Source organism: Meles meles, chromosome 20 (genome assembly GCF_922984935.1).
Source record: "Meles meles chromosome 20, mMelMel3.1 paternal haplotype, whole genome shotgun sequence".
NCBI lineage: Eukaryota > Metazoa > Chordata > Mammalia > Carnivora > Mustelidae > Meles > Meles meles.
In genome coordinates, this window is record NC_060085.1 from 20,990,487 (window position 1) to 21,006,903 (window position 16,417).

The window sequence follows — 16,417 nt, forward strand, 5'->3', positions numbered from 1 at the left end:
GGAATCATATATGCTCTTTTCATAACTGGCTTCTTTAGCTCAGCATATTTTGAGTGATCCATGTTGTTTGTTGCATGTATCAAGTCTTTTTTTATTCACGTTTTTGAAACAAGAAAAATCACATTTTGACTACCCTAAGCAAATATGACAGCCTTATTATATGACAATCAAATGCAAGGTTATTATACTCTCCAACATCTACCATGCTCTGTCCTGACTCAAACTCTCCTCTACGTTTTATGTCCACAAAACCAGACTTCCTATGATGGCTCAGTGGGTTAAGCATCTGCCTTCAGCTCAGATCATATTAGGGTTCTGGGATTCAGCCCCACATTGGGCTCTCTGCTCCGCAGGGAGTCTTTTTCTCCCTCTTACACTCCCTCTGTGTTCTCCCTCTCTCAAATAAAAAAAATCTTTAAAAAACAAAAAAACAAAATGATACATCCTAGTCTTAAAAGCTAAGCTCCCTGCAAAAACTCTTGCCTACTCTGGCATATTTTTCCCCATTAAGGCTCAAAAATATTTCTACTTGGGGCGCCTGGGTGGCTCAGTGGGCTAAGCCTCTGCTTTCGGCTCAGGTCATGATCCCAGAGTCCTGGGATCAAGCCCCGCATTGGGCTCTCTGCTCAGTGGGGAGCCTGCTTCCCCCCTCTCTCTGCCTACTGCTCTGCCTGCTGATTTCTCTATCAAATAAATAAATAAAATATTTATTTTTATTTTATTTTATTAATAAAAAATATTTATTTTTTTAAAAAATTTTCTACTTTTCTATCCTTCCCTTTAAACTCTGAAAATTCACTTTACCACAAAGAGCTACCACATAAAATATGTTTAAAATTACACATTATTAGGGGCACCTGGGTGGCTCAGTGGTTTAAGCCTCTGCCTTCGGCTCAGGTCATGATCTCAGGGTCCTGGGATCGAGCCCCGCATTGGGCTCTCTGCTCTGAGGAGCCTGTTTCTCCCTCTCTCTCTGCCTGCCTCTCTGCCTACTTGTGACCTCTCTCTCTGATAAATAAAATATAAAAAAAAAAAAAAAATTACACATTATTAAAAAAAAATTACACATTATAAGATCTACTAATATCTTCTGTTGAAACTAAGTAATGTTCCACAGTGGAAGTTAATGGATTCTGGAGCCAGCTGGCCAGGGTTCAAATCATACTTCTTTTACTATGTGTAACTCTGGTCAAGTTACTTAACCTTTCTGTGCCTCATCTGTAAAATAAGGGTAATAGTCCCTATCTTATAGAGCTCCCTTGAGGTTTAAGGTAATACATGTTCTCTGTTTTAACACAAAACCTGACATGTAAGAGCTAGATAAGTATTGCTACAATGAAAACTGAGAATCAAAACCAAATAGAAAAACAATTTAAGGTAGATTTGACTGGGACAGGATAGGAAGGAACCTTCTGGAGGCAGAACTCAAAAGTTCTTTAACTTGATGTAGTTGATATTTTGCAAGTAAAGAATACAACAAGCAGAGTATTGTACAATATACATCTCAACAAAATAAAAAAACAAACCACAGAACCTGGGTAATACTCAAATAGCTTGGCCCAATGCCAGTTCGTTTTCACAGAATCAAGCAAAGTCTTGATTATAATAAATAAATAACAATATGAATAATAAATAAAAAGTCAAAGTTATAAGAAGTCACACATATTTTTCTTAGGAAAACTGCCAAAAAATCATGAAAGTTGCAGCCAATAAAAAAGAGGCAAGCCTGAAATTCACTGCTTTTCATGGGATATACCAAAACACTTATACCTGCAGCCAGCACGGGAGCGGTTAAGGGAGAGACTATAGACATGTGAGAGAATTTTAGGAAATACTCAGTGAACTAACACACCCACAATCTGGATGATAGGAATTGTCCCTTTCTAAAATAAACTATACTTTTAATTCATTTTACTGTCTCTTAACACTTCCTGTCTAACCTTGAAGATCTTTTAAAGATCTTGTTCCAGGGGCACCTGGGTGGCTCAGTGGGTTTAAGCCTCTGCCTTCGGCTCAGGTCATGATCCCAGAGTCCTGGGATCGAGCCCCGCATCGGGTTCTCTGCTCTGCGGGGAGCCTGCTTCCTCCTCTCTCTCTGCCTGCCTCTCTGCCTACTTGTGATCTCTGTCAAATAAATAAATAAATAATCTTTAAAAAAAAAAAAAAGATCTTGTTCCATGTAACTTTATTTTCCATTCCTACCTTACATTCACCCTCCACTCTAGTGAGGTCCATTTCTTCACTGCCACAAAAACATGTCCCAGTTCCTTCTCCAGTCATTGCTTTTTTTCGGTCACATTTTCACTTTTCCTAGAAAACCCTGACTCTCTGCTTTTCACCAAAGCTACATTCTACCATCTTTCAAGTCCCTATTCCAAAAACCTTTACCACATCCTGTACTGGAAAGCCCACTGGAGTTAGAAGTTAAAAGCCAAATAAAATCTTTTAAAAAAAAAAAAAAAAAAAAAAAAGGAAAAAAGGGGCGCCTGGGTGGCTCAGTGGATTAAGCCGCTGCCTTCGGCTCAGGTCATGATCTCAGGGTCCTGAGATCGAGCCCCGCATCGGGCTCTCTGCTCTGCAGGGAGCCTGCTTCCTCCTCTCTCTCTGCCTGCCTCTCTGCCTACTTGTGATCTCTCTCTCTGTCAAATAAATAAATAAAATCTTTAAAAAAAAAAGAAGTTAAAAGCCAAAATGCTAAGCTTAGCTTTCCACTATCTGGCTATGCTGATTTTTGCAAATAGCTCCAAGGATAGCTATCATTTAACAATGTAGCTCTCAGGGGCATCTGGGTGGCTCAGTGGGTTAAGCCTCTGCCTTCAGCTCAGGTCATGATCTCAGGGTCCTGGGATCAAGCCCCGCATCGGGCTCTTTGCTCAGCAGGGAGCCTTCTTCCCTCTCTCTCTCTGCCTGCCTCTCTGCCTGTCAAATAAATAAATAAAATCTTAAAAAAAAAAAAAATGTAGCTCTCAGTGATACTTTTAGTGACAAATGAGGAAATTAGGTTCAGGGAAGTATATAACAGTTCCCACATACAAAAGGTCCTCATATATTTGCTGAGTGAATAAAAGAAACTGACTCATTCAAGTTCTTTTCATTCTCATATTCATAACTCATGCAATATTTCAGAATCATACTGCCCAATTTAGCACCTCATTATATACTAATTTATACTATTCTGCATTGTTTCATATCTGTTAGTTGCCTCCCAGATGGTTCTCTCCTTGAAGACAGGACCCCTCTAGCTTAGGCTTTACATTACTAAATACCAAAGCACAGGGACAAAGCTGAGGGTCAAATATGATTATGGATGTGAAATAATCTTGAAAATAAAATACTCTCTTTGGTATATGTACTCAATAAATATTTTTTCCAATTAAGTGAATCTACCATTAATGTTATTTTCCCCATTTATGACTCTCTCCTCTCACAGTTATACCAATAATCCACATTTTAACTGCACAATACTTAGATTCTTTAAGTTCATTGTGGATGCATTCAAGTATCTTGTGATTAGTAGTTCTTAAACTCGAATGACTCTACAAATTAAAATCCACTTTCCACCTGTCAGCAATAATACTGTTCCTAAAAAAACTGTGCTTTTCATATGCTCCCAATATATTGAGAGCAACAAAGCATTTATCCCCACTTAAACTTTTGTAAGATCATAGTTCTCTTTATTTCTATAGAATACATCATTGCACAAACAAAAGGCTTTTTTCTTTGCTATATCAAAGATTAAATGTTAAAGATCCCCATGTTCCAGTGACCTCCTCCTTAGAAAAACCATGGGCATCCCTCTTTGGCCTTTAATTTTCACTCTCTTGTTTCATGCATCATTCAGTAAAATTATGTTCCATACAGTTACTATGTACCAGGCATGCACAAGTCACCATCTGAGGAGACAACAATAAAAAGGTGTAGTACATGTCTTTAAAAAACTTTTAATTTAAAAAACAAAACAAAGAAAAAAAAGCCTTACAATTTAGTGAAGTAACATATGCAAAAAAAAAAAAAAATATATATATATATATAGTACAATGTGGTTAATAGTTAAAATGGGGGGAATTAAAATTATACCACATTTGATATATACATTTGCATGTGTATACACACACACACACACACACACACATGAGAATGACTGGAGTATTAAAAAAAAAAATAAAAGGAGTACCCAAACCTACCTGCAGATGTCAAAGTCAGAGAGTTTTATAGACATGATTCTCAAATTGCTTCTTGAAAGGATGTGAGTTTGCCAAGCAGACGGACATACCAAGGAAAAGCATTTCAGGCCAAAGGAACAGCCAAGTGTAAAGACACAGACATTAGAAAATATGGTACTATTCCTTACTGAAGAAAACTAATACTATGAGGCAGAAAAAGGAGGTAGAGGCCAAATCATAAATGGCTTCATAAGCCACTCTAAAAAGTTTACATTTTATTCTGTAAAGAAAATAAAGCCAGAGAAGAAGTATGATCAAAAGTATAACAATCAGATTTGTGTGTCAGGAAGAAGATTCTTTCAGCAAAGAGGTGGATGTATTAGAGGAGGGTAAACTGGAGATGGAGAGAAAATTTACACTGCCTAAGAGGCTAGTCAAAACATGATCAATATCTAATGAAGGAAGTGAGAAGGGGGAATGGGAAAAAAGAGAAAGCAGAAATCCTCAGGGCATGGGGACTAAACTGTTAGAAGACACTGTACACCAAAGTGGAGAGCACAAAAGCACAAACTGTGAATGAGAAAGGAGGCAGGATGAAGATGGTAAGCTCTACTGTAGACAGGGTATGTATAGATGTCTGCAAACAGCCAGGTAAAGATGTATACACCAAGCAGCTGAGAAAAGGGTCTGAAATTTTTAAAAAGAGGGATCTGAAGTAGAAATAGTGATCTGAAAGTTAACCTAAGAATAATGTTTTAAATCATGGATAGGAATGAAACTATCTAGGTGGACTATCTAGGGTGAACAGAAAAAAGAACCACCAACAAAACCCTAAGGGTGAAACACAGACAAGAGAAGAACCTACAAAGGAGAATAAGGACCAATACCCTGAGAAGAAACGTAGAGTTTCAAGAAGTAGTGAGATAAAGACTAGTTCTGAAAGAAAAAATGGATTCAGAATTCACAGTCAAGATGAAAATGTTCCCATACTTGCCTCCAATTTGTCCCTTTTTTCAAACGAATTTATTAAAAAACATAATTGTTCCTACCTGGTAAGAATAGGTACCATGTCCTGCCCACTGCCATGCTCCTTTTCCCACTGCTCCAGCAGGGTAGTGAGCTCAGCTTTGGAGTCCACATGCACAGCTACTGTAGTCATGGCTTGGCCTAAGGAATCAAAAATATACAGAAATAGCACATGAACACAGGCAAATAAACCTGACATACTTCCTACAAAAATTGAAAAGGGGAGAGAAAAGGGATAAGCAAGCAACAAAAACTTAACTCCCAGACCCTTCATTCAGATAATTTTATTTGTGGTACAATGGGAAACCTAGCATTGGGAGCCAGGATACTCTTCAAGTCCTTTCACCCCCTCCCAACCTCGGTTTGCTCAACTGTCAAATGAGACAAGCAACTGGATCAAAATTGTGATTCTCACCACTTCTAGGACCAGGAACTCCTCTAAGAAACAGACAAAAAGCTAGGGTCCCTTCATCTCCTCAAAAATACATACAACTGGGGCACCCGGGTGGCAAAAGTCAGATGGTTTAAGCATCTAACTCTTGGTTTCAGCTCAGGTCATGGTCTCAGGGTCATGGGATCAAGTCCCACATTGGGCTCATTGAGGAGTTGGCTTCAGAGTCTCTCTCCCTCTCCTTCCCCCTCAACCCCTCCCCCTCCCTCTAAAAATAAATAAATCTTTTTTAAAGAAATGCATACACCTACATATCACACACACACAAATCCCTACTCTAGCTCTCTGAGGTCTAAAACTTTGAAGCTATGTTTTTTAACAGGAAAGGTGGCAAAAATCACTCCCAAAATATTTTTCTCTTCTAAATCTTCAGGGGAAAATTCTATGAAAGATAATGTGTCCCTGACAATTCTCTTTTTAAATTTTTTTTTAATTTATTTGACAGAGATCACAAGTAGGCAGAGAGGCAGGCAGAGAGAGGGGAGGAAGCAGGCTCCCCGCTGAGCAGAGAGCCCGATGCAGGGCTCCATCCCAGGACCCTGAAATCATGACCTGAGCAGAAGGCAGAGGCTTTAACCCACAGAGCCACCCAGGCACAACCCTCTTTTTTTTTTTTTTTTTTTTTTAAGAATTTATTTATTTGAGAAGTACCTGGGTGGCTTAGTCATTAAGTGTCTGCTTTTGGCTCAGTGTTCGCTCTCTCAGTGTCTCTGTCAAATAAGTAAATAAAAAAAATTTTTAATTAATTTATTTATTTAAAAGAGAGAGAGCGCGCGCGCAAGCATGAGAGCATAAGCAGGGGGAGCGGTAGAGGGAGAGGGAGAAGCAGGACCCCCACTGAGAAGAGAGTCTAATGCAGGGCTCCATTCCAGGATCCTGGGATCAGGACCTGAGCCAAAAGCAGACGTTTAACCAACTGAGCCACCCAGGTGCTCCTGTCCCTGTCAATTGTTAACAAAAACCTAAGAACTAAAGTGGATATCATTACCAACACGAAAGTTTGGAAGGAGCATTATAACAAGCCCATCTGTCCTTCAGGCTCCCTAGCATCTCTCATCGCTGACTTCCTAGGAGCATGAGAGGCTGGAGACAGAGAAGTTGCTGGGTTGAGTGGTCAGCCCAGGGATACAGAACAGGGAGCTGAGACAAGCTTTGCAGGAGCTGCATGAGAAAGCTGTATGAAGAAGAGAGGCTTATTTATAAGGGGCTCCAAAAGGGATAAACAAGACCCAAATGTTTAGATCAACTTCTTTGCCAAAGTAGTCTTAGGATCAAAATGTCAGACCTTCTATCCAAAATTTGTATTTTCACAGAAATAGCAAGAATTCTATAAAAACAGTCTAACACTAAAAAGAGATTACTGACAGATCTAGGATTATTATTGACTCTTCTAAAGATACCTACCATAGACCAAAGGAAAAACTTGTGAAAGATCCTATCAACTCTCTAAAATGTAAACATCTGTGTTTTAATAAAGTAGAGGCAATACTAATAGTGAATAGTGATTCACATCAGCAAAGGAGAAAAAATTTTTCAAAAAAAAATTTTTTTAATTTAAAGCCTACTTTTTTTCCTTTCTAAAGATTATTTATTTATTTATTTGACAGAGAGAGATCACAAATAAGCAGAGAGGCAGGCAGAGAGCGAGAGGGGGAAGCAGGCTCCCTGTGGAGCAGAGAGCCCAATGCAGGGCTTGATCCCAGGACTCTGGACACATGACCTGAGCCGAAGCCAGAGGCTTTAACCCACTAAACCACACAGGCGCCCCTAAAGCCTACTTTTCTACAGAGAAGAATCCACATTTTCAGTCTTTCTAGCCAGAGTCACAAAAAGGAAATGCTGCAGGTGTGACTAGTACGGACCTCTGACTTTAACTTAAAAACCCAGGCTGGGGGCGCCTGGGTGGCTCAGTGGGTTAAGCCTCTGCCTTCGGCTCAGGTCATGATCTCAGGGTCCTGGGATCAAGCCCCGCATCGGGCTCCCTGCATGGCAGGGAGCCTGCATTCTCCTCTCTCTCTGCCTGCCTCTCTGCCTACTTGTGATCTCTCTGTCAAATAAATAAATAAAATCTTAAAAAAAAAAAAAAAAAAAACCCAGGCTGTATTTTTTACTGCAACTGACTATGCATTTTTTAAAATAACCTTATTTGGAATAATTTTAGATTTACAAAAAAAGTTGCAAAGATATTGGAAAGAATTCACATATACCCCTCACCCAGTTCAGTTTCCCCTAATGCCACCATATTATTTTAAAGTGGAATAATGTCAAAATTAAGAAACCCAACATTGATATATTAATTAACTAAACTCAACTTGATTCAGATTTCACCAGTTTTTCCATTCATGTCCTTTTTCTGTTCCAAGACCTCATCCAGGATACTACACTGCATTTAGGTGTCACGTCTCCCTCACGTACTCTGGTCTATGAGTTTTTGAGTTGTTCCTTGTTTTTCATGACCTTCACAATCTTGAGGAATACTGGGGGGAGGGGGGGGTACATTTATGATAAAGATCTAGAAACCATGTTAACAGCAAAATTAAGCTCTGAAGACGCATCCTAAAAGTGTAAGAGAGAGATGGCTTTACTGGTGAACTCTAATGTTTAAAGAAAATTAACATCAATCTCAAATTCTTCCACAAAATAGAAGATAAAGCCATCACAAGAAAACTACAAATATTCTTTATCAATACAGATGCAAAAATCTCAACAAAATGCTAGCAAGCTAAATACAGCAGCACATTAACAGAAAAATGTATGACCAAGTGGGATTTATCCTAGAAATGCAAAGGTGGTTTGACATACAAAAAACAACTAATGAGGGTGCCTGGGTGGCTCAGTGGGTTAAGTGTCTACCTCCGGCTCAGGTCGTGATCTCAGGGTCCTGGGATCCGGCAGCCTCAGGCTCTCTGCTCAGCAGGGAACCTGCTTCCCACCCCGCCTCGCTCTCTGCCTGCTGCTCTGCCTACCTGTGATCTCTTTCTCTCTGTCAAATAAATAAATAAAATCTTTTTTAAAAAATCAACTAATGTGGGGAGCCTGGGTGGCTCAGTGGGTTAAAGCCTCTGCCTTCGGCTCAAGTCATGATCTCAGGGGTCATGGGATGGAGCCCCGCATCGGGCTCTCTGCTTGGCGGGGAGCCTGCTTTCCCCTCTCTCTCTCTGCCTGCCTCTCGGCCTACTTGTGATCTCTGTCTGTTAAATAAATAAATAAAATCTTTATAAAAAAAAATCAACTAATGTAATATAATAGGATGAAGAAAAAAATACATGTTCATCTAACTGATATAGAAAAAGCATCTGATAAAATCCATTACCCCTTTGTGGGGGGCACTCAAACTGGGAACAGAAGAGAACTTCCTCAACGTGGTAGAGGACATTAAAAAAAAAAAACTCACAGCTAACATTATACTCAATGGTGAGACTGAAAGCTTTCTCCCCAAAAATCACAAAAAAGACAAGGATACCTGCTTTCACACTTGTATTAAACATTGTACTAGAGTTCTAGCCATAGCAATCAGGCAAGAAAAAGGAAGACAAGGCATCCAAGTTGGAAAAGAAGTAAAATTATCCTTATTTACACGTGATATGATTCTATACAGAGAGAAACTGAAAAAAAAAAAAAAAACCTATTAGTGCTAATTAAGAAATTTTAGCAAAATTACAGACTACAGATCACACAGAAATCAGGTATATTGCTATATACCAGCAATGAACACTCCAAATGTAAAATTAAGGAAATAATTTCATTGGGGCAGCTGGCTGACTCAGTAAGAACAGCATGCAACTCTTGATCTCAGGGTTGTGAATTTGAACCCCACACTCAATGTAGAGATTACTAAAATATAATAATAATAATAATAAAATAAATTTAAAAAGAGAAAATATCATTTATAATAGCACCAAAAAATAAAATATTAAGGAATAAATTTAACCCCAAAAAGCACAAGACTTACATACACTGAAAACTACAATACACTGCTGGGAAAAAATAGAGAAAAGCTAAATAAATATATGGAAAGACATCCTATGTTCATGGATTAGAAGACTTAATATTGTTAAAATGGCAATACTCTCTAAAGTTGTCAATAGTCAATGCAATCCCTATCAAAATCTTAATGACATTTTTGCAAAAATGAAAACACTGAAAACCAAAACTATCTTCTTTAAAAAGAACAAAGTTGAAGAATTCACACTTCTGATTTCAAAACTTAGTACAAGACTACAGTGATTAAAACACTATGCTGTCGGTGTTAGGAGAGAAGATACATACACCACGGCAAAAGAACTCTGAGTCCAGAAATAAAAATCTCACATTTACGGCCAATTAATTTTCAGTAAGTGTGCCAAACATTCAATAGGGAAAGAATTTACTGAAAGACCAATAGACTGTTAGTAGAAAGTCTAATGGTATTTCAACAAATTGTGCTGAGAAAACTGGATATACACATGCAAAAGAATAAAGTTGAATCCTTGACTCATGCCACATAAAAAAATTAGTTCAAAATGGATCAAAGACCTAAATGCAGATGCTTAAACTATAAAATTCTTAGAGATAAACATAGTAAATCTTCATGACCCTGAAACCGGCAAGGGATTTTTACTTGTGACACCAAAAGAATAAGCAACAAAACAACAAACAGATAAATTGGACTTCAACCTTTAAAACTTTCATGCATCAAATGACATTATCAAGAAAATGAAAACACAAACCATGAAATGGGAGTATTCGCAAATCATAAGGATTCTGGATAGGATATATAAAGAACTACAATTCCGTAACAACGACAACAACAAACCTCATCTTAAAATGGGAAGATGGGCGCCTAGGTGGCTCAGTGGGTTAAGCTTCTGCCTTTGGCTCAGGTCATGATCCTAGGGTCCTGGGATCAAGTCCCAGATCAGGTTCCCTGCTCAGAGAAGTCAGTTTCTCCCTCTGCCCCTCCCCGTAGCTAGTGCTCACTCATGTGTGTGCACTCTCTCTTGCAATAATTAACTAATCAATCAATCAATTAATTAAAATGGGCAGAGATCCTGAATGGGCACGTCTCCAAAGATACACAAATGGCTAACAAGTACATGAAAATATGCTCAACATCATAAGCCACCAGAGAAATGAAAATCAAAATCACAATGAGATACCACTGACACCTACTAGAATGACCATAACCAAAAAAACAGAAAATAACAAGCTCTGGCAGGATGTGGAGAAATGCACACTACTGGTGGGAACATAAAATGGCACAACTATGGAAACAGTCTGGCCTGTCTTCAAAAAGTTTTAAGAAAAAGCTAAATACGGAATTACCATATAACCCAGCAATTCCACACCAAGGTATATATATCCAAAGAACTGAAAACAGACATTCAAAGAAATATTTACACACAAATGTTCAAAGTAGCATATTTGCAATAGCCAAAAGGTGGAAACGACAACCAAAAGATGTTCATCAAAGGATGAATGGATAAACAAAACATAGTTACATTCATACAATGCCCTATTATTCAGCCATAGTAAGAAATGAAGTACTGATACATGTTAACACTAATGAAAACTTAAAATATACTAAGTGAAAGCAGGCAGGCATAAAAGGTTATATGTTGCAGGATTCTACTTATGTGAAACATCCAGAATAAGTAAATCCATCAGAAAGCTGGCTCCTGGTTGCCCGGGGCTTGGGAAAGGGGAAGATATGGAATGATGGAAATGGGGTGATGAAAATGTCTTGAAACTAAAAGAGGTAATGGTTGCACAACATCATTAGTCTACTAAATGCCACTGAATTGAACATTTTAAAATGGTTAGTGGGGCGCCTGGGTGGCTCAGTGGGTTAAAGCCTCTGACTTCGGCTCAGGTCATGATCTCAGGGTCCTGGGATCGAGCCCCGCATCAGGCTCTCTGCTCAGCAAGGAGCCTGCTTCCCTCTCTCTCTCTGCCTCCCTCTCTGCCTACTTGTGATCTCTGTCTTTCAAATAAATAAACAAAATTTTAAAAAATAAATAAATAAAATGGTTAGTGGTCAATTTATGGTATGCAAATTTTACCACAAAATTTTTAAAAGATTTTATTTATTTATTTGACATAGAGTGAGAGACAGTGAGAGAGGGAACACAACCAGGAGGAATAGGAGAGAGAGAAGCAGGCTGCCCGCCAAGCAGGGAGCCCAATGTGGGGAATGTGGGGCTCAATCCCAGGACCCTGGGATCATGACCTGAGCTGAAGGCAGACGCCCAACCACTGAGCCACCAGGCGCCCCACCACAATTTTTTTTTTTTTTTTAATGGAGAAAAACAAGGGCACCTAGGTGGCTCAGTCAGCTAAGCATCCAAGTCTTGATCTCAGCTCAGGTCTTGATCTCAGGGTTGTGAGTTCAAGCCCCACACTGGGGTCCATGTGCAACACAGAGCCTACTTTAAAAAGCTAAAAATAAAAATAAAAAAATAAAGAGGTGCCTGGGTGGCTCAGAAGGGTATCTGCCTTCTGCTCAGGTCACGATCCCAGAGTCCTGGGGATCGAGCCCCACATCAGGCTCCCTTCTCGGTGGGGAGTCTACTTCTCCCTCTGCTGCTCCCCCTGCTTGTGCTTGCTCTCTTTCTCTGTTGAATAAAAAATAAATCTTTTAAAAAATAAAAATATAAAGTGTAAAAAAGAGGAGGATGGGATGCCTGGTGGCTCAGTCGGTTAAGCCGCTGCCTTATGCTCAGGTCATGATCCCAGGGCCTTGCCCTGGGATCAAGTCCCACATCAGGTTCCTTGCTCATCAGAGAGCCTGCTTCTCTCTCTGCCTCTGCCAGCTTGAGCGCACGTGCACACACTTTGCCTCTCTCTCTCATAAATAAATAAATCTTTAAAAAAAAAAAAAAAGGAAGATCAGGAGGAAATGCCTCTTGGACAACTTAAGTGATCAACATAGTATGGCACAAAACGCCGAAGTTAAAGGAAAATATTGGGTTTACTAAAGGTCAACTCAAGAGTATTTAAATAATAGTATTTTAGAGTTCAATTTAGAAACATATTCTTTTGGCATCATTTTCAAAACCTGCAACGAGGGTGCCTGGGTGGCTCAGTTGATTAAGCAACTGCCTTCAGCTCAGGTCATGATCCTGAAGTCCTGGGATCGAGTCCCACATCAGGCTCCCAGCTCCACGGGGAGTCTGCTTCTCCCTCTGACCTTCTCCCCTCTCATGCTCTCTCTCTCTCTCTCTCTCAAATAAATAAAATCCTTTAAAAAAATTAAAACAGGGGCGCCTGGGTGGCTCAGTGGGTTAAGCCGCTGCCTTTGGCTCAGGTCATGATCTCAGAGTCCTGGGATCGAGTCCCGCATTGGTCTCTCTGCTCAGCAGTGAGCCTGCTTCCCTCTCTCTCTCTCTCTCTGCCTGCCTCTCTGCCTACTTGTGATCTCTCTTTGTCAAATAAATAAATAAAATCTTTTAAAAAAAAATTAAAACAAAAAACAAAACCTGCAATGAATTACACTTAAGAATAATTATAACTTTGAGAATGATCACTCGCCCAGGAAAAATATAAACTCAGACTGAAATAATATCGATGATAATTCATTTCATTATCAATGAAAGACAATTTATATAAAACATTAAAGGTTCAGTCATCCCTGCACATTGAATAGTGAAAGTACATTACTCAATTCAGCATGTTTTAAAGTGAGCTCTTTAAGTGGTACACAGAATTTATGGCCTATCCAATAATGACACAATAGTTACCAATTATTGAATATTAATATGGGACAGATTTTGGCTAATTTCTTATGTCACTCTGAATTTTCACAACCACCCTGCCCTTTTTTGCAGATGACAGAATGGGCTGAGAGAAGTCCCAAAGACTAATCAACTGGTACTTGGTAGAGAAGGGTTTCAAGCATTCATATGCCAACTCCGCAAATGGTAATACCTGTGAGATCGGGGTCAAGTTATTTAACTTCTCCAAATCTCAACTGCCTTATCTGTAAAATTGAAATGGCTATTGTGAGAGTTGCGAGGGTTAAATGCAATGAAATAATATAAAGCCCTACAAAAAAATGTGGAACGTCTTTATCCTAAAGGTTGTCTGCCAATATGTAAGGGTGATGTGTATGCAACTGATTTCCAATGATTCCACAAAATGAGAAATACACACCACACCTATAGAGAAAATGTAACAAAATATCAATAATCATCAAATCTGGATGGATGAACGAGTGTTCATTTCACTATTCTTTCAACCATTTGAAAATTTCCATAATTAAGAAGATGAGGGCACCTGGGTGGCTCAGTGGGTTAAAGCCTCTGCCTTCAACTCAGGTCATGATCTCAGGGTCCTGGGATAGAGCCCCACATCCGGCTCTCTGATCAGCAGGGAGCCTGCTTCCCTTCCTCTCTCTCTGGCTGCCTCTCTGCCTACCTGTGATCTCTGTCAAATAAATAAATAAAATCTTAAAAAAAAAAAAAAAGTTGAAAAATTTAAGACACATTTCCTTGCTAATTTGAACCAGCTCTTAAATATATGTCAAATGAGAAAAACCAAGCGTGTGTTTTGGCACATACATGCACCTGTCCCTGGAATAAAATAACTCTGGAAGAACACACAAGAAACATAATACCTATTACTTTTGCACAGGTAACAGCTTTCTGAGGGGTAATGGTAGGATAAAGATTTTCCATGACAGGTTATTAATCCAGCTCTATCATTTTTCTGCTATTTTTTGTAAACTTTTGTAACTTTAATTCATAAAGTCGGTCCTCTCCAAATACATAATACTTGATGACCTATTCAGCATAAACTACACCAAAGCCTAAAATCAAGTCCATGTTAAGGACAGATCTCATAAGGTTAAAATCATGAAACAAATGTCTGAAAGCATTCTTCTTTATTTAAGAAAAAAAAATAAAGCGGGGGAGGGGGTGAGAAATACAAGTTTGGAACTTCAAGTAAAACTTCCCCAATAATTAATATGACATATAAAATCACATATAACAATTTTCTATTAGTGTCCGTGACAATAACAAAATAATAATCATAATAAAACTGATATAAATCCAATTTCCTTTACTTCAAACCATGTTGTGGTTTATTCTACCAGATTCCTCCCCTATTAAGTTTAATAACTGTACAACAGGTAGAACAGTAAAACACTGTGCTCAACTACTCAAGAGATTTTGAGGACTTCCTTTATAGTCTCCACTTTATCTATTAACATCCAAAATATATTAAGACTGGAAAATAGATAATACTGTTAGATACCAAAATCTTGACAGCATCAAGCAAAAAAATACCAAATCAATTCCTAAAGCGTCTACATACACAAGCTTATATAAACCTTAAAGGTAAACTCCAGTACACAGGAAAAAGAAAATTACAGGACGACACTGCCAATGAACCCCTCACTCTGTACATTAACAAAGTATGTAGAACAGGAAGATGATGCTAATAATCAAACGTGTATACTAATTAAAAGGCTTCGCAGAAAAGGCAGAGTAAAGAAAAACTGAGGACAATGTGACGTATGCAAAGACGATTCATTTTGGAGTCAAAAAGAACCATTACACTCCAAAATTATTCATCAACAAATGCGAAACCCAAGCGCTAACACTTGTGTAAGAGGAAGTGAGACGGAAACCGTCTAGGAAGAGAAGAGTTAAGCAAATGCCTGTCACCCCAGATGAAAACGACTATAATCCCCGGAAACAGGCTCCCGGGAAGCTTGGCGGGCACTCAGAGGTTTGGTTCCACGCTGCAAGACCCACACACCTCTCTCTCCACCCCTCCCCTCCACCGTGGGGGTGGGAGGAGTGCCCGGAAAGCTCCGCCCCCCTCGCCCGGTCAGAAAGCCGGACGGGTGCAAAGGGAGGTGGCACGAGGCCGAGGGAGGGGAGAGCCCGCCCAGGTGACTGGAGCTGGAGGCGGAGACACAGCCTGGGAAGGGGGCCGCCGTACGGCAGGGAAGATGGAGCCCCCCAGCCCGTACGGAACGGAAAATGGAAAGAGTGGAAGGAGAAAGGTTGACGAGGGGAATGAGAAGCATCCCTCCTCCAGGCAGGGGCAAGCACACCCCTGTCCCCCAATCCGGGCGGAAGAGTTACTCTCGGGAAGCTTCTTTTGCGGACTGGGAGACCGTAGAGGCCCCGCCCCCGAACCAAGAATCTGGAGAAGGAAAAGTCCTGTCAGGCCCCGTACCCAGCCTCCCCGCCGTCCCGGCCCGCCCCTTCCCCGCCGGCGGCCCAGGCAGGTGCCGCCCCTCCCCCAGTCCGGCGCCCACTCTCCCTCCCGCCCGGCCACACGCCCTGTCCTCTCTTGGCCTTCCCAGAGAGCCGTCTGTCTCCTTCCCCCACTCACCTTCCCGGGCGGCTCCGCCGCTCCCCCCTGACCCCGCCAGCGGCCACAGTTCACACACACCGCCTCGGGTCCCGCACTCACTCTCCCTCACTCACACACAGCGCGACCACAGATGCAGAGCGGCCCACATATTATGCGTCACTCGCGTGCTACGTGCCCCGCGCGCGAGCGCGCGCGCACCCCGACTTGGCGCGAGGCTCGGGGCAGTGGGCGGAAGGAGAAATCAAAGAGCCCCGGAGCCTCCTGGGAAATGATGTTCGGCTTGTAGGGGAGGGGCCTACCAGTCAGATTGGTGCTTGTCTACTAACTCCCCGCGCATTGACTTCTGGGCTTTATAGTTTTCCCGTATAGACTCGAACTGCGGTGTATTCATTGGCACCTTCGGCAGGCGGAAGCGAATAGGGGAGGACCCGATCCATCCAACTCAGCGGTACAGCCACTTGACACCTTC

General features: G+C 40.6%; 1 protein-coding gene across 2 annotated transcripts in view; it reads right to left on the bottom strand.

Moving 5' to 3' along the window:
* Positions 1–16,151, bottom strand: part of DCAF1 (DDB1 and CUL4 associated factor 1) — an 88,120-nt gene extending 71,969 nt beyond the window's left edge. Inside the window, exons 1-3 of one of the 2 annotated variants that reach the window (XM_045989911.1) lie at positions 15,967–16,151; positions 6,292–6,350; positions 5,213–5,330 (exon numbers count right to left, since the gene is read on the bottom strand). In XM_045989911.1, the coding sequence (XP_045845867.1) occupies positions 5,213–5,322 (110 nt within the window). In that variant the 5' untranslated portion in view covers positions 5,323–5,330; positions 6,292–6,350; positions 15,967–16,151. The remainder of the gene's footprint in view (positions 1–5,212; positions 5,331–6,291; positions 6,351–15,966) is intronic. The other variant, XM_045989910.1, reaches the window with a different exon arrangement.
* Between the last annotated feature and the right edge of the window lie 266 nt (positions 16,152–16,417).